This window comes from Cylas formicarius, unplaced genomic scaffold, assembly GCF_029955315.1.
Source record: "Cylas formicarius isolate icCylForm1 unplaced genomic scaffold, icCylForm1.1 PGA_scaffold_5__7_contigs__length_24384050, whole genome shotgun sequence".
NCBI lineage: Eukaryota > Metazoa > Arthropoda > Insecta > Coleoptera > Brentidae > Cylas > Cylas formicarius.
The window spans coordinates 7,890,861-7,908,080 of record NW_026844341.1 but is presented as its reverse complement, the minus strand read 5'-3'; the positions used below and the strand labels follow the sequence as shown (position 1 = coordinate 7,908,080).

At 38.2% G+C, this 17,220-nt stretch overlaps 4 protein-coding genes across 8 annotated transcripts in view; 2 read left to right on the top strand and 2 right to left on the bottom strand.

Moving 5' to 3' along the window:
• Positions 1 to 81: 81 nt before the first annotated feature.
• Positions 82 to 5,147, top strand: LOC132701854 (sodium channel protein Nach-like). 3 transcript variants are annotated; one of them, XM_060670102.1, is made up of 8 exons: positions 82 to 309; positions 2,614 to 2,820; positions 2,874 to 3,080; positions 3,833 to 4,040; positions 4,097 to 4,373; positions 4,422 to 4,475; positions 4,522 to 4,636; positions 4,710 to 5,147. In XM_060670102.1, exons 1-8 carry the CDS (start codon positions 194 to 196, stop codon positions 5,035 to 5,037), a joined length of 1,512 nt encoding a protein of 503 aa, XP_060526085.1. In that variant the 5' UTR covers positions 82 to 193; the 3' UTR covers positions 5,038 to 5,147. The 3 variants fall into 3 exon arrangements, with proteins under 3 accessions (XP_060526085.1, XP_060526084.1, XP_060526083.1); XM_060670101.1 differs by having other exon boundaries at positions 3,833 to 4,046; positions 4,525 to 4,636; XM_060670100.1 differs by having other exon boundaries at positions 3,833 to 4,046.
• A 45-nt stretch (positions 5,148 to 5,192) lies between these two features.
• LOC132701856 (small ribosomal subunit protein uS3m) lies at positions 5,193 to 5,858 on the bottom strand. The gene is made up of 3 exons (XM_060670106.1): positions 5,784 to 5,858; positions 5,549 to 5,732; positions 5,193 to 5,497 (listed from the first exon to the last, which is right to left on the bottom strand). The coding sequence occupies exons 1-3, from the start codon at positions 5,802 to 5,804 to the stop codon at positions 5,208 to 5,210; spliced, it is 495 nt and encodes a 164-aa protein (XP_060526089.1). The 5' UTR covers positions 5,805 to 5,858; the 3' UTR covers positions 5,193 to 5,207.
• A 421-nt stretch (positions 5,859 to 6,279) lies between these two features.
• Positions 6,280 to 10,455, top strand: LOC132702123 (golgin-45). Its single transcript, XM_060670569.1, has 4 exons — positions 6,280 to 6,404; positions 6,461 to 7,193; positions 7,410 to 7,731; positions 10,236 to 10,455. The coding sequence occupies exons 1-4, from the start codon at positions 6,389 to 6,391 to the stop codon at positions 10,392 to 10,394; spliced, it is 1,230 nt and encodes a 409-aa protein (XP_060526552.1). The 5' UTR covers positions 6,280 to 6,388; the 3' UTR covers positions 10,395 to 10,455.
• Positions 10,456 to 11,687: 1,232 nt separating this feature from the next.
• The window catches only part of LOC132701893 (autophagy-related protein 16-1), a 491,273-nt gene continuing 485,740 nt past the window's right edge, over positions 11,688 to 17,220 (bottom strand). For all 3 annotated transcript variants that reach the window (XM_060670180.1, XM_060670181.1, XM_060670183.1), the window contains 5 exons: positions 15,179 to 15,299; positions 14,944 to 15,123; positions 14,689 to 14,773; positions 14,488 to 14,634; positions 11,688 to 12,260 (listed from right to left, as the gene is read on the bottom strand). In XM_060670180.1, coding sequence (XP_060526163.1) covers positions 12,164 to 12,260; positions 14,488 to 14,634; positions 14,689 to 14,773; positions 14,944 to 15,123; positions 15,179 to 15,299 — 630 coding nt within the window. In that variant the 3' untranslated portion in view covers positions 11,688 to 12,163. The remainder of the gene's footprint in view (positions 12,261 to 14,487; positions 14,635 to 14,688; positions 14,774 to 14,943; positions 15,124 to 15,178; positions 15,300 to 17,220) is intronic.

Genomic DNA, 17,220 nt, shown 5'->3' with positions numbered 1-17,220 from the left:
AAACACCAAACAAAGTCACGGAAAAGGTGCTTTAGGTTGTTACGGAAAAGGCGTACAACACGTGAACAATATGTTCGGTTCTCATAATTTATTATTAACGTTAACTAGCTCTAAACAACAAGTGTATGGGTATCGAATACGCGATAAACATTAAGGCAGTGTTCATTCTACAAACGCAAAGGGACGATCGACTATGGGAAAGCGTCGTATTTCCACCACCGCAGGGGAAACTTTCCAGGAATTCGCTAGCCATACCAGCGTACATGGGTTCAAGTACCTAGTGGATAAAAACCTGGAAAAATACGAACGGTATATACGGGTGCTTCATAATGCTGATTCTTAATGGTGTGGTTATTCGGAGGCCATGTACCATCACAATGCATGAAAACAATTTTTTTGAGGGGAAAATTATTTGTCTGCTCTAAGTTTCCAAAAATAAAAATAAAAAACATTTGTGTCGATATCGCTAGACGCATATGATTTTAAACTCGATTTGATCCTTTTAACAGAATGAAACCTTGTTGGAAACAGACTGTTGTTTAAGATTCAGAATATTTCAGATGTGCTTGATGATTTTTGGTTGTTGGTAGAATAGCTTTCTGACCTCTTTTTAAAATCATAATTAAACCAAATTTTAAAAATGTCATTTATTTTTGAAAAAAATAGTGGCATGCCATTTCTTCGATAAAAATATTCAGTGTCATGCTTACGCCGACGGCACTGATGAAAGTAGAAAAACAGAAAAATCTAAAACACAGCTTTTAAAAAAATATTTAAACACCCTCTGTATATCAAAAATAAAGCGACTGCGGCACTCCATTGCAAGAAGCTTTTTTTCTTAACATCTTCCAATCCTTCCATCTACGTCAAAAGTAGCAGCTGATAATCATTGCATTATGGTAAAAGCTTCTTTTTTAAACTTTAACTTCTCAAAATTTTCTTCTTTTAATCACGTACATATTACCTTTAAGTTCAGTTAAGGTTAAGTGAGAAGATAAATACGTGGGACTATATAATACGACCAAAAATATAGTGCTTTGCCTGAGATAGGCCGTAACAAATATTTGTAAAAACTTGAAATTTTTATTCGAAACCCAAATGGACTGTTTTAAATTTAATTAAGCGTTGATGCTGCGGGGAATCTTCCAATAAGTAGAAGCGTTTATTTTAAGATCAGGTAATATGTATCGTCCTTAAGAGTTTAATCTAAATTGCAATATGTTCTATATATTTTACGGAGGTATTTGGCTGGGATCCTTCTAGTAAGTACGTATTTATGTACCTGATTCTCAAGCTGTGGCCCTGCGAGACTGTTTTCACTCGATAGTTCAAAGGGCAAGAGTAAGTTACCTATACTCTATTTATCTTACAGCATTTTTGTCTTGTGCGCCTGTCGATTAACAAAATTCTTCTTCTTATATTTTTGTGTCTTCTATATAGTTCTTCGATTTGTAAACAACAACACTCTTTTTTAAGACTATAGATTAGGTAGTGAGGTAGGTAGATAAAGGTACGTCATAAGAATACAGAAAAATATTTATTACAATCTTACGATCAAACATTTCTTGAAGGTTCCTGTTTTTTAACGCTTTGAAATGTGGAGACCGTAGAATGAAGCAAATGTTCCCCTGGAAAACAAAGCAGAATTTGAACACGAAGTGGAGATGGTAGTCGAACTTAATGACAATTTGTGTATTACTATAAAAACATGACCGCCGAACTATTTGACCATCGCCAAATACTATTATTGTGTTGGAAAATGCCTCGTATCATTCAGCTCAAATTAGAAAAATTCCAAATACTTCTTGACATAAAAAACAAATTACAGAATTTCTGTACGAAAATGATTTATATAGATTTATAGAGAGCTACACGAAAAAACAACTTCTGGAATTATTACAAATGAAACATTTCAATGAAAACTACAAAATCGATTCGATAGCACAAAAGGACGCGAAACCTTGAGATTACCCCCGTATTATTGTATATTTAATTCGATTGAGATGATTTCATCTGAGTTGAAAGCGCATACAAGAAGAAATAACACTGCACCAAAATTTAGTGATAGTATTATAAACGTAATTCGACAAGAAGTAGCTAAAATATCAATACAAAGCTGGTCTAATTTGGAAAAACAAATAATAAAAGAAGAAAATATTTGTCGAGAACGATTAGTGGCAGAGTTGATCATTGAACTAGGTGACGACAGTAGCGACAGTGACGATTTTTTTAGTGACTGATACTTTATTATTATTATATTTAATATTTTGTATATTAATAATGATACTATGTAGAAATGTAATGAAACAGAACGTAATAAATTGTTACTTTGTACAATTTTTTTTATGTACATGTTTCAATAATTGCTCAGCCAAAAAGATTCAAAACATACTTATATCTCACTTGTTAGTTAGTTTTACGTAGATAAATTCTTAGGACAGTCCTGGAACGGTTAAGGGTAAGGGTCTGCTCGGCAGGGTGTTCTATAAGGGGCTGCGGTTTTGGATTAACCAACAGTAGGCAAAGTTACGCACGGGGTCGGTGTAAAAGCACTATATTTCTGGTCGAAGTATGCCACCGAATCGACGTATCGCGTCAAAACTACAGTTTCAGGGGATTGTGGTTATTGATTATAACGTCGAGTTTGTGCGCTGCCGGTTACATGACCGTACTGTTCTGGGAGAGGTACAGCGACAATCCAACCAGGACTACGATAAAAGCCATTTACGCACCTGTCGCGTCCATCCCCTATCCCGGTGTCACGATCTGCAACGTCAACAACGTACTCAAGAGCAAGTTGGATAAGTTCCTGTCAACGCTGTAAGCTTCTTTAACGGTGCCATTTCACGAAAAACATAGGAAAAACTTTGAAGTGACGCGACCGACGACGAGATCGAAACGGTTCGGAAAACTTTCCGCAAGCTGCGGTTCTCGCAGCAGAGCGCGTTGGCCGCGGCGACCGCAGAGTACAACCACACCGAGTTGGAAGTGGTCCAGGACGTTTTGAAACGCAACGATTTCGATAGTGTGCAAAGGATCGTAAGACGCGTGTCCCAAAGTTGCCCAGATATGATCCAGAGGTAAAAAAACTTTTAAGTACTTAGAACAAATTTTCATCTCAGACATAATGCGCATAAAATTGAAAACAAGAAGAAGAAGAAGAATCCCGACCTCAGAAAATACAAAAAAAAAACAAAACAAATAATTATTTAAAACGATATTTATTAACAACATACATTCAATCGGTTAAAGTTGACTTTCTACACTGCGCATGCGGGATCCTTTCAACATTGGACAATTAATATGGCCGCTGGCGGTTTGTTCTTCTTTCTTACTTCTGTTGGTCAAGACTGCCAAGATCATTCGGCCAGATATTATCATACTTCAACATTAATACGTGCAAGTTTAACGATTCACACCATGTTTAAACTTTAATACAAATGATGTTAACGATTCGTGTTGGGCACCCAACAACTCATTCACAAACACTCGTTGACAATTTTTTTTTAATCGATACTATAAAAAACACGGCTCCCCTTGCTTGCACCACGGACCTCCGGGCCCATCCGGCCTGGTTACCGGCGTGTGTGAGTGAAACACCGGGACAGTTATATCACTAAAATACACTATCTATTGACGAAAATCGTACACAATAACAATTTGACCGAAAACATGTCAAGAATAAGCCTGCCTCGTGCGATACTACCAACAGAATCACCTGTCGGTTTCTCCATTTTGGCAGTGTCTTCTTCTTCTTGTCATCGCCGCCTGAGATGCATCAATTTTACTTTGACATCTCATGTTTTGCAAATAATCTAAAACGAGCTTTTAGTTGCGCGTGGAATAAAAACGAACCATGTGCGCATCAATTCCGAGAAACGTTCACGGCCAACGGTCTGTGTTGTTCCTTCAATTACGTACTTGACGTATCGCCCGATCAAATGTTGAAGAACCCACAATACGGAACCTCGTCAGGCTTGACGGTAACCGTGAAACCTGCGCACGATCCTGTGACGTCGTCGCTACGAAAAATCAGAAGGGTTAAGGTATATGGAAAATTCTAAATAAGAAATAATCGATAAGGTCACTGCTGCAGGTGATGATACACAGCTCAGGCGACTACCCGGGCATTGACGCATTGACGAAAGTACTGAGCGCCGGAGAGTTGTGCTACTTGCAACTGAAGGCTTCGAAGCGGGAAAGCAGCCCGTCAGTGAAATCGTTGACTGTGCGTCAGAGGAAGTGTGTGTTCCCCAATGAAAGAACGCTGAAATATTTCAAGTTGTACACTGACTCGAACTGTTTTATGGGTTGCCTAGCGAATCAAACTTACAAGCACTGCGGCTGCGTTCCCTATTATTACGACTACACAGGTTCGTAGATGGCGCGCGGCTGCGCAAAATACTCGAGCTTTCTTGCAGACAAACCCTCCTGCAATTTGACCATGCTGCCGTGTCTACAACATATCAAATCCAGTAAGATATACCGGGTATTTTCTACCGCTTATAACGCGCTTGTAAGTAGGTACTCACGGGTGTTACTGTCCGCCTCAGTGCGAGGACGAATCCTACAACGTATTTGCAACTTCCGCCAAGCTCGATAACCGGGTCAAGAGTGCTTGGACCACTAAGAGTTTGTAGGTTATCGCAAATTGTTTAATGAACAGTTTTCATGACATAATGGTGGATGCGTATACGTTATTTTTTTAGGTTAGGCATCAACGATACCGAAAAATATCTCATTATTAACGTCCATTTTATCGGAAATGGTCAACAAATCTTGCTGAGAGACACCATAACTTCGACAATCTATCTGTTGTCATCATTCGGAGGCGTTTATGGCTTATTCATCGGGTGCAGCATTATTTCCTTAACCGAGATATTTTATTACGTCATCATCCGTTTCGGGCAGAAATTGAGGGAAAACCAGAGGATCGAAGCAAAAATCCACACCATATCCAGCAAGCTGAACCAAAACAGACTCCAAAAAGAATCCATGGAAATTTATTTTCAGCCGCAATTTCCATTCGTGCAATAAATTTTATTTCAAGGGTTGTAAATTGTGATTGGTGGTCTAAAATATTCGCGTTCTGTTGCAGCACTTAAAAAGCTTGGTTGTTTAAATTTTGCTTGTCAGAATAAACGCTAATAAACGATAGTTTTACTAAAACCCTTACATATTTATAAACTATATTTATTAATTTTCACTTAAATATACTTAAAAATAACATCTTTTTTATCGGCTACGGTCTGCAGTTCAAGTTTCACGGGGCACTGCAACCAAAAACTTAACAACTCTTCAGTATACCCGATCAGAAAGTACATTTTCCGGGCGCCGATTGCCCTCTGAATAATGCCGGCTATCCTAATAATGTTATGTTGTCGTTTAATAATAATTTCTGTCAAAAACAGTCCTTGCCACGTTCCCATTACAAATTTTCTAATGAACTCATCCTCGACCGCCGTTTCTGAAGGTCTCAAACCGCCCTCCAGATTTGCTAGAACAAGTAAAATCTTAGTTGCTGTGATAAAAATAAACTTTGACCTACATGTATTCCAAGAGTTCCAAGCCTTACGGTGAGCGATGTGAAATGGCGGATTGGCCATTTCGTAAGTTAAGGGGAAGTCCCGTCGTTTCGTGACTTTGTATTTGCCTGACTGGGTTTTCTCCATCGGTGCAGTCAAGTGAATGCAACGAGCCACTTGGATTGACAGTCTCGGAGAGTGAATTATCTGCAATTGTTTACATAGCAGATTTACGTTTAGAGGATGAATTTTATGTACCTTTTTTGTTAGTAAACTCATTTTATTATTATTAAGAATGTATGTCTTATTTAAGGTTATGATTAGAGAACAACGACTGGGTCAGTTACGATTACATCCACCATTGATAAAAGTTTAACGGATTCAAAGATCTATCAACAATCGGCGGGATTCTGTCGGTGAGCATTGCACGCGGCGGTCTAACATCCGTTCGCTCCCGACAGAATCCTTTGTAATCGTCCCCAGGAATTATGGAATCGGTTTCCACAGAGTGGATTTAGTGTTTTTAGTGTCTAGTGAGTATTTTAAGGGTGTAATCGTCGCCGGCCTCTCAGTTTTTTCCTGTTCACACCGGTATGGTGCCGGATGGGCCCGGATCGGTCAAAGTACTATATTGGAAGCTGAGAATAAATGTTGGAAAAAGCTTTTTTGTTAACTATTGGTCAGTAGTCTTGCCTTACTGTTTTTAAAGAGCAAAGAAGAAGAAGATATTAAGAAGAATTTTGTTTCTGACACTTTCACCATATGTTTCTCTATTGGGATCAGCTGAGTTTGTTTTCTTTTTACAAAAATATATTTGATTTGGGTTAATAGTTTTATATCGTGTTGCGTTAAGTAATAACACTATGGAATTATCTCCAGGTATTACCTTATATTAGTATTGCTTACGATTGGCATAAATTAATTTACTTTTACAGATACACCAATCAGAACTGTAGGAGACGGCATGGAAAGTAAACAAGAAACACCTGACCTAAAAAAAGTGCTCAGTCAAATAACTACCCCTTCAATTAGTGTCTTAAACTCTATGAAGCCAGTGATACCACAATCAAAAATGGTACCATTAATACCAAAGTATGCTCCAAAGGACCGTAAACTATTGACCTCAGTAGTAACCAAACCTAAAGAAGCAAAGTTTATCCCTTACGAGCCCTATAAAGCGGCCGTGGAGCCCATTAAACCCGTCAAGATTAAAAAAAAAGTGTCCTTCAACTCCTCAGGAGTTGTAAATACAAATTCAAAAAATAACATTGAGATTCAGGAGCTTGTCGACCAGATGGTGGAAATGCGCAGTTTTGAAATGAATTCGGCAAGACTGGCAGCCCTCACCGACGACCAGATTATCCCAAAACGTCAGTGGGAGAAAGAGAAAGAATCATATGAAACAGATATCAAAAATTTGAAAGAGACAATTTCTCATTTGGAAAATCAGCTGAAATTTCAAGCTCAGGTTAATAGTGAGCTAAAAACCTTGTTAGTAGCCGCTGTGGGTGAAGATTTGGAAACTAGGGTCCAGCATTTAACCGAGGACAAACTCTCGCTTGCCAGGGCCCTGCTTAATTCTGCCAATCATTTGACAACACACCAGGAGCAGACCGAGTGGTTGTCCGGTCAATGTGAGGTGTGGAGGAGTAAATTTTTAGCATCTAGGTAAATAAATTCAAATTAACTTAGTCTTAAATTCTTTTTTCATGTTTTTTAATTAGATTAAATTTTGAGTACCTCCGTTTTACTGTGAGTAAAACCTTAAATTCTTCTCCAGTATTTCAGACAATATAATTGTAATTGTGATATGCGGATGGTTCAAGTTAACAAAAATGGTTTGTAAGTTGGTGCCTTATTTTAAGCTCTTGTTTCTAATTTAAGTCTAATGGTAGAAGAACTTGCCAAGTGGAAAGCGGCTCTCACCAAAAGGACGAACGACTTGCAAAATGTGATGAAGAAAATGTTGAATGAAAGTTCTAAAATCCAAAAGAGTATGTTAAGTACATTTGCAAACATGAATTCGATCGAAACCAATCAGGGTCGGATCTCTTTGAAATCGGCAGATGTTGTAGAACTTGCTACCAGAAATTTAGAACTCTCAGAGAGGTTGAGGGAGTTTTTGAACGCGCCCGGAGGCGATATCAATTCGAAGAAATATGAGGGGTTGAATATGCATACCCCACTGGAGCAAGTGGCCCTCAAAGTAAGTTTTGTTTTGGACTTTGTACATTTTATATGTTAGAGGCTTTAACATTGATTGCCAAGATAGATTATTGAAATGACATTTTATAAATTAATGGGCGATCTGGCCGCCACACAGTGGTCTCAAAAATTAAATTCTCTGTTGGATTTGTACCAAAATTGATATGTGGGGTTGGACAAGCTCTCTGCTCCCTAATATGCTCAAAAAAAATGTGATTTGCAAGATAACGGTTGACATTTGAAAAATTGATTGAAAAAACCATAGTGAAATTTCTCAAACTGGCCCATGCAATGTTGTAATAAGTAATAAAAATATTGGGGAGGGGGGATGAGGTTTAATTATAAGTGTTATGTTAGAAAATATTTACAAATTGTGCCTTAATTGTCACAGATTATTCAATATTTCTTAGGTATCTGAAGGGTAGTTTAAACCTTGACCCTTCTCGCTACCTTAACGGTAATTGTAATAAAACTGAAAAACATTTAACTACTATTGGTAATAGCGTCGTTTCTATTACTTGTTTTCCATGTATTAATACTTTATGCACAAACTCTTCTCTGTCCTGTTCACAGCTTGCAAGTTCTGTCTCATTTTGGAAAATAGAGTAGAAAATGATGCCTTCATGTGTTCACAAATAACTATAGTTTTTCACTACGTCCAGTAATCACCGTTTTTAGATGATTCAATAGATCTTAGGCGGTCCTTCACCATGTCATAAATCTCCTTTTTAGTATTAACTAGTTCCTGGAAGGAGGAGCCTGTAACAAAGAAACATATCTGTTTTAATTTTCTATACAAGGTATCACTATCGCATGTAGTATATCAAATTTTGTGAAATCTGTATTTGATTTTAGAATTAGAAAATCATTAAAATATAATCCGGTTCTTGCTTTATTCTTTTATATACAGGATGTTTAATATTATTTTAATTGCTTTTAGTTTTAAAATTGAACCTGTGTACAAATTTATGATTTAATTACTAATTTTCTCAAAATAAAAATGGCAGTCGATACCAACAATTATATATCTATGCATTATTTTCGCTATACTTTGAACGCGTTTTCTGTCACCTGTGGTTGGAGTGGTAGCTACTGGCTGCAGAACTGCACCAAATTTAAAAGATAATAAGTCATTTTGTTAGTTCAAATCCTAATATGTTCGGCATATACTGGTATATGCTACTTTCGCACCTAATGAATCTGTGAATAATTTAATAAATATATATTTTTTACCTTATCCTTTTTAAATAACTAAAATTAAAATTTACATACCTGATGGAGTTGGTTCCATAATGGAAAAATACTATGAAATAACTTGAGTTTAAATTAATTCATTTTATTTTATAAAAATGTCACATTCTAAAAGTCTCTGAATACTACCACTCTCGAAAAACACTAAATTACAACTAAAATTAAGGTGGTGAAAGCCAAATATTTAAGGACTTTTCAATTGTTGGAAGGTAGCCTGGACCCTATATTACCTGACCCGTTCATTGAAATTGCCAGAATAGGAATTTTGTCTTTAAAGTCTGTTCATAGATATAAGAAAGTGACTAACTGATACGAATTAAGGAAAGACCCGGGCAAGCTGTAAGAATGAATTATGGTCTAACAATATTTATTTATTTTTGTATGTATTTATGTTTAAATATAAAATAAAATTACAAATTATTTTTATTACCTACTTAAATTACTTAAAATTATTCAAATAATATATCAGTATCACGATAGCTATCATCACCTGTTCTAATTATTATTTGTTCTATATTATTTGCGATATGGATATACGATTCTTCTGCTTTTTCTATATGTTATAGAAAAACTTTGGTTTCTATAAGTTTGAGGACATTGGAGTTAACACGGGGAAAAACATTGTTACGACGAAAGGCAGATTTCAGTTGGTGCCAAACATGTTCAATGGGATTAAATATACAGTGGTAAGGTGGAAGCCTTAAAACTGTATGCCATAGATTTTGTGCAATTATCACAGACGTATTCCTTTTGTAGGTTCAATCTTTGTAGAAACTCAATTAATTGCTTAACTTAAACTAAGTAGTATACCAAACCAAAGAATATTAAAAACAGGTAGGTATAAAATTATTTTCTCTATTATGGATCACAATTTTACCTGAATTTAAATTCCGAAACTTTAGGTAATAATCTTGTTGCATTCCATTCTATTCCATTCAAAAGCAATTGGTCACTTTCTTATATCTATGAACAGACCATACCTATTATGACTTAGACCACGGTGCGCCGTCTCTGAAAGGATCCAACATTGCCAAATGATCGAAAAGACACAAAAGGGGAAAATATCCTATGGATATTTTTTTTCAGTATGATTTAAGACAAATGGGGCTTGATTTCGAGGGTATCTTTTCTCTTGAGGGCGATTGAGGTTAAAGTGCCACTAGAAAGTATTTCTGATCAGTTTTAATATACCATTAACTAAGCTATATGATGTCATTCCGATAACGCCCGATATTTATGTGTAAATCATTATAGATAATTAAAAATCCCGTGTCGATATCGAGTCCCCAGGATTCGTTGTGCAGCGCCCTGCTGGATGTCGCGAACTCGATGTCGGGTGAGCAGAAATACCTGCAGGTTCCTCTAATGCATCCTTGTTGCTCGCACTGTAGAGGCGACGTTCAGGACGTATGACATTTGGAATAAAAATTAGATTAAGGGCAATCAAATTTTTATACGCATTTTTTTTTTAAGTAAAAGGATTCTGATATAATTTTGAGTTGTCATTTGAACCCTTCCTTGAGGCGGGCTGAATGTTAATAAGAGTCGTAGAACCCGTCTCAATGGAGAAAAGCCCAGTGACGCCATGGGCGAAATAACCGCTCTATCTCCTTCTCGCGTTATTGCGTTCTTTATCGTGTAGGAGAAACGGTGGCGGAACGTATTTCAATTACGTGTATTTTACGTGTATTTAACAAAAAATTTGTGTATGTTGAACTTTTTTTATATTACCTTTTTCTTCTATTTGGCCCATTTCGATCTTTTAGATTTCTTGCCCATAAACGACCCACTCAGTACATAATTTTAACAATGTTCGAAATAGAGGTTATAGCTTTAGATCTCCCAGTTTTTCTATATGAGTGAATGAATTTTTCCAATAGAGTAAATGATTTTTGATAAAATACTTGTATTTTGAAACCATGCAGTTCGTCGTAATAGTAAATGAGAGCGAGAAATAGTGGATTTTAGTGGAAGTGGAAGTTTGGATTTTTTCAAATGTCTTCAACAGCGTATGTGATAGACGAAAACCGTAAATACAAAAATTGTAGCTATTAGTGCGCCTATAAGACCGTCTAAACCAATTAGCCATATTTTTTAGGATTTTTGATATATGGCTGATATTTTACCTCGGAAACGAACAATTTTCACGATCTTTTAGATTTTTATCTGAAATTGAAAAACTCTGTATATGTTTTCGAGAAAAATATTTTTTTCTAGAGGTTCGAAGTTATTCGCTCTTTTATGAAGCGGCGACAGAGAACAGAGAACGGACAAGCAGACAAACAAAAAATTTTTTTCGACGGTGTTAATTTCTGTACCAATTGGGGTCCAAAAATTCAATTTCATCGATTTTCCGAAAGCAACAAGTTTAATAACCACCATTTTAGTTATGAGTTTGATTTGAAACGAGTGTTTAATAAACGACCGACTGAATAAATTTATCAACGTGTTGTATTTGCCATAATTTTTGTAGGATCGTTAGCTTTTGGGTATATTTTTGCAAAGTAGCACTGAGTGACGTGTAAAGTGACCATCAGGCCTCAAAATACCATGGTATTAAATCAACTGAAAACGTCCGATCGCGAGTTGTTGTTGTGACAGTGAATAATAAAGATAACTTGTTAAAGTGACAGTTGCGGTACGGTTGATCCATAACATAATTGGGTAATTCAGCGTAGGGAGTAGAAAAATACATAAAATCGTATTTATTTATGAAAATGACATTACAAACAATATCGTGGTGCATTTTTTTGTGTACTCGACGGGCTTGAGTACAAGAACCACACAGCAAGAATGTCCAATAACGACAACTTCAATTTCAAAAATCCGTTTATGGCACAAGAAATTTTTACGTACAGTCTTCAGTTACATGAAAGACGGCCCTCCCAGTGCATTTTGTATAAACCACACACAATCTGCCTACTTTTCAATAGACGACAATAATCAACTTTTTGGTGAATTGAGAGAGTTCGTAATTAGATCCGGGGTTTTAAACTACTCATAACAAGGTCGGCGCAAACTGCATGGATGGGTTCGTCGTTTCCGCAACGAATACGATTTTGGATCTTGCACTGTTGCCGCTCCCTTGTTTTTCGCCGTAGTTAGTACTTGAAATATACACGTATATTATTATATAGTCTTCGTCGGTTTGATCACAAATACGGCGCAGGTGCTGGTGGCATTTATATATCGCCGGCCCATATAATGGCGCGCCTCGATTTGTCTACACTGGCCATAAAACTGCCGTAGGGATGCCAAGCCGTTGCCGTCACTGACGATCTGCCAAAGAAAAAAAAAACGTTTCAATTTTTGTCTTCTCGCGGAAAACGTCTTAAACTAATTGCAAAGTAAAAATTGAAATGGTTGCGTTTGTTTTGATATAGTTTTCATACTTTTGTGGGTTAGGTACTGTTTAAAAAATATTTTGTTAGGTATCGTTCCCGATTCAGTTTCTTTATCGATTTTATTCGAGTATTTAACATTAAAGAAAAAGTTTACTGTCGAGGGATACGACTAAAGAAACATTAGTTAATAACAGCTTTTAGAACTGCAACGCCATTTATGGATACTTGACCTTTTACAGTATTTATTCTTTTAACCGTGACCGAAAAGCCTGTCATTTTCTAGTAATATTATTTCTAGAAAGTGTAGGAGTTTCAAGTGATAATTAAAACGTCCAATAGTCTAATCTTTTTTTCATGTGACAACTTCTGATCGTCGCCCGGTTTAAGATATCTTAAAGATTCTAAAATCGAAAAAAAAATTGAAAAATTCAAATCGATCGTCACCGCTCATCTATACTGTCTCATATTTAAAGAAGATGACACCGGTCGATAAGGAAAAGAAAGAATAAGATACGGAAATGTAGAGAGGTTAGACAAGAAGGAATATATCTCCCTCCCTGTCCGGCTCCACCCCTGTAATTATTATTGTCAGCGTTGGTTCCGATCGCCTACGTTTTCCCACATTCGAGAAACGCAAAACAGATATATTTCCTGTCCTCATTATATTCCTCGCCGATGTCCTACGAAATCTTTAGGCGCGATAACGGCGTCCCGCGTGACAGGTGACAAAGAATTTATCACGTTCGGTCTGCAGCGCATCGTTCCGGCTTTCCATATAGAGAAAACTTTATTATTCAGCAAAGACGGTGGATGTTACGGCCACGTCGGCTAGACTACTCTGATCAATCGCAATTGCTTTATTATTTTACTGCGGATAGTCCACGCTTCTTATTTGTTTTTTTTTTCTGTAATTTTAAAAATGGTTTTGTCGAGATCCGTCGACATCATAATACATCTAAAAACTCGCTTAAATTCTTAACATTAAACGTACGATAAAAATACACATTAATCAGGACGTGATCTACTACGCTAGAGGGTTGCGTGCCCGCAGTAAAGAAAAAAAGTAGAAAAATTGGTTCAAAGTTCAGTGCGTTACCACAGCTTATCTTCTCCTTTTTTGCTTTTTAGCCATGGTCGTTCAGACAACTAAGGACACTCGCCCATTACCGACATTAGTTTTGGAATTTTTTCATGTCAGTCTATGATATACTATTACTTATAACACCAAAAAAAATATACTCTGGTTCCAAATCCTCTACCCGCTTTGCCGCGCGCTATATATATATAAATGTTATTTGAGTTAGTTTTTGTTTTCGTTTGTTTAAACTTAGAATAAAAATATATCAGATTCAGAAAGATACAGAAATTAAAAACAAAACCGAATTTAAAGTAAAAATATGTTGTTATTTATGTGCATGCGCAGATGACGGAATATATTCCTCTAATTATAACCTCCTCGCGAAATCCCATCTACAGAATCCTATTTCCGGGTTTTCAAGATTTAAGACTTGTTTTCGATGAAATTGTTATTGTGTTCGATCTTATTAAATAGATAGTGTCTTTTAACGATATGACCGTCCCACCGTTTCGCTGTTTTTCTGATACACGTCGGTAACCAGGCCGGATGGGCCTAGATGTGGCAGCGAGGAGAGGGACGATTCATCTTAGCAGTTGTGGCCAATAGGAATAAAGAAGAAGAAGAACAACGGTATTTTAAAGTACTCGGTAAAATTTACACTGGTATCTAATAAAATTTTAAATAAAATCGGAAACAATATGCGTACAACAATGTTAACAATTTTCTGTCGACATAAATCCGTTTCGCGGGGTCCGGTTTGAAAATTTACGGACCTATCGGTTCGTAATTAATTTCAGTGCGGCTCACGACTAACGGACACAAGCGAAACAACCGACTAGCGATTTCCTTGAATGGACAGCGGACAAGGTTTACCCGCAATGGCGTATTTATAACGTCGTAACGCGCTTTGGTCGCATTTTCCACGCTTATATGGTGAATCGCGTGTGCACGGAAGGAGTTTTAAGCGCATTGACAAATTTCTGAAGTAGGACGCGGGTGATTTGTGCGTCGGCGCATAATAGGCTCTTAACTCCTGAAAGGTTTTCTTGAGGGTAACAAATTATTCAAAAAGACTGGGGCTTACCCGTGTTCTTTGAGGATTTGCTCGACTTTGCCGTTGACGACGCCCCATATGTACACGCTACCGTCACCGGAGCCCACTGCGACATATTGCCCGTCTGGGCTAAAAGACGCTCTGGCCCAATCGCATCCTACTTTGAAACCGTCACAACTACAAGGTTAGAAAATCGGGTAAGGTGGGGAAAGTGCAAATTTTAACTCTCACCTATACGACATCACTACTTGGTTGACCCTCAAGTCGATGAGCTTCAAGGTGTCGTCTCTCACGCAACATATGAGATATTTTGCATCTGTAACATGATTTCTTAAGTGTCCATCAATCGTTAAATTACAAACTAATATAAAATAAAATATAATGTCATAGCTGTCCATAGCTGCATGGGTTTACAGCCTTCAATTACATATAAATAACTAGCTAGATTTTACCATTCAAACAAATGCCTAATAGTGCACCATTTACCTCTCGTCAAATCCAACGAAGTCACCTTGCCGTTCAGGACTATATTGTTCGCGCTGGATTCGGACCTGTTGTCCCAAAATCGCACCGTTTTATCGAAATGTCCGCTAATAATAGTAGAACCGGCGTTATCTACCGTCACCAAGTCGTTGCAACTCGATCCAGCAAATTTCGTCTCAATACCTATACGTTAAGGAAAAGGAAACTGGACATTTTCGAGAAGCTCCAGACGACTTACATGCTCTGCTTTTGAGGTCCCAAATTTTCAATGTCCGGTCGTGGCTACCGGTCACAACTTTGGACGCGTCGCCTAGAAATTTGCCGGCCATCACCTTCCCAGAATGTCCCGTTAGCGTGTGCTGTAACAAAGATTTATGGTTAGTGTTTATTGTCAAGTGCTGAGATAAGTGGATACGCCGCGAGGTCGGGTTTTTTAGGTCTATACTCTATCGGTGTAAAAATCTCTTTCATGACCATTATCTCAACTCAGACAGGTGATAGAAAGGTAAATTCCGGCCACAAAGCCTCTACATTCAAATATATTCCTCACCATTGCAGTAAAAAAAATTGTTTGTCATTAATTACAACAATAGAGTTTCGGTTCTGTAAAAATCGGTAGCAAAACGGGCAAAAGAAAAATGAAGGCCACCCACGCTTCGCACCAAAGGCGACCTGGAACTTTTTCCCGGTCGGCTGAGCGAAAACGCGAGGCCAAGAAAAATCCCAATGGAAACGGCACTAATTGCGAGTTATTTACTATCTGGTTCGAAGGTATTCATTATGACGCAACGAGACGTCGGTCGCTGATTTGAGAGCCCGCAGCCTCATTTTAATGCCCGTGTGCCCATGAAGAGCAGCAACTCGGACCGTTGATATTGCAACGATGAAAAGACCGTTTTTTCTACTCCGTCGGAGTTTGCGTTTGGCCGGAAACCAAGTCGATTTTTGCAAAGGTAAGTAAGATAAGAACCACCCTAAACAAAACAATGAAGAGAATAATAGTTATTCGTTTTAAACATCCCAGTTAAGATGTGAGGTTTACAGGGAGGGAAAGGTTTACAGGGAGGGAAAGGTTTATAGAGAGAGAGAGAGAGAGAGAGAGAGAGAGAGAGAGAGAGAGAGAGAGAGAGAGAGAGAGAGAGAGAGAGAGTAAAGAGAGAGTAAGAGAGAGGGGGGGAGAAAGAGAGAGAGAGAGTAAAGAGAGAGTAAGAAAGAGGGGGGGAGAAAGAGAGAGAGAGAGTAAAGAGAGAGTAAGAGAGAGGGGGGGAGAAAGAGAGAGAGAGAGTAAAGAGAGAGTAAGAGAGAGGGGGGGAGAAAGAGAGAGAGAGAGTAAAGAGAGAGTAAAGGAGAGGGGGGGAGAAAGAGAGAGAGAGAGTAAGAGAGAGGGGGGGAGAAAGAGAGAGAGAGAGAGTAAAGAGAGAGTAAGAGAGAGGGGGGGAGAAAGAGAGAGAGAGAGTAAAGAGAGAGTAAGAGAGAGGGGGGAGAAAGAGAGAGAGAGAGTAAAGAGAGAGTAAGAGAGAGGGGGGGAGAAAGAGAGAGAGAGAGTAAAGAGAGAGTAAGAGAGAGGGGGGGAGAAAGAGAGAGAGAGAGTAAAGAGAGAGTAAGAGAGAGGGGGGAGAAAGAGAGAGAGAGAGAGAGAGAGAGTGAGAGAGAGAGAGAGAGAGAGAGAGAGAGAGAGAGAGAGAGAGAGAGAGAGAGTAGAGAGAGAGTAAGAGAGAGGGGGGGAGAAAGAGAGAGAGAGAGTAAAGAGAGAGTAAGAGAGAGGGGGGAGAAAGAGAGAGAGAGAGTAAAGAGAGAGTAAGAGAGAGGGGGGGAGAAAGAGAGAGAGAGAGTAAGAGAGAGTAAGAGAGAGGGGGGGAGAAAGAGAGAGAGAGAGTAAAGAGAGAGTAAAGGAGAGGGGGGGAGAGAAAGAGAGAGAGAGAGTAAGAGAGAGGGGGGGGAGAAAGAGAGAGAGAGAGTAAGAGAGAGTAAGAGAGAGGGGGGGAGAAAGAGAGAGAGAGAGTAAAGAGAGAGTAGAGAGAGGGGGGGAGAAAGAGAGAGAGAGAGTAAAGAGAGAGTAAGAGAGGAGGGGGGAGAAGAGAGAGAGAGAGTAAAGAGAGAGTAAGAGAGAGGGGGGGAGAAAGAGAGAGAGAGAGTAAAGAGAGAGTAAGAGAGAGAGGGGAGAGAAAGAGAGAGAGAGAGAGAGAGAGAGAGAGAGAGAGAGAGAGAGAGAGAGAGAGTAAAGAGAGAGAGGTAAGAGAGAGGGGGGAGAAAGAGAGAGAGAGAGAAAGAGAGAGTAAG

Bases quoted from the DNA above. Each gene is read 5' to 3' on its own strand.
- LOC132702123 (XM_060670569.1), top strand. The intron at 7,194-7,409 runs GTAAATAAATTC...TTCTAATTTAAG, and splicing joins AGTAAATTTTTAGCATCTAG to TCTAATGGTAGAAGAACTTG. The intron at 7,732-10,235 runs GTAAGTTTTGTT...AAATCATTATAG, and splicing joins TGGAGCAAGTGGCCCTCAAA to ATAATTAAAAATCCCGTGTC.
- LOC132701854 (XM_060670100.1), top strand. From the start codon at position 194: ATGGGAAAGCGTCGTATTTCCACCACCGCAGGGGAAACTTTCCAGGAA. The intron at 3,081-3,832 runs GTAAAAAAACTT...ACGAGCTTTTAG, and splicing joins TGCCCAGATATGATCCAGAG to TTGCGCGTGGAATAAAAACG. The intron at 4,637-4,709 runs GTAGGTTATCGC...TTATTTTTTTAG, and splicing joins GCTTGGACCACTAAGAGTTT to GTTAGGCATCAACGATACCG.
- LOC132701856 (XM_060670106.1), bottom strand. From the start codon at position 5,804: ATGAGTTTACTAACAAAAAAG. The intron at 5,733-5,783 runs GTACATAAAATT...AAACAATTGCAG, and splicing joins TGAGTTTACTAACAAAAAAG to ATAATTCACTCTCCGAGACT. The intron at 5,498-5,548 runs GTAGGTCAAAGT...TACTTGTTCTAG, and splicing joins TTGGAACTCTTGGAATACAT to CAAATCTGGAGGGCGGTTTG.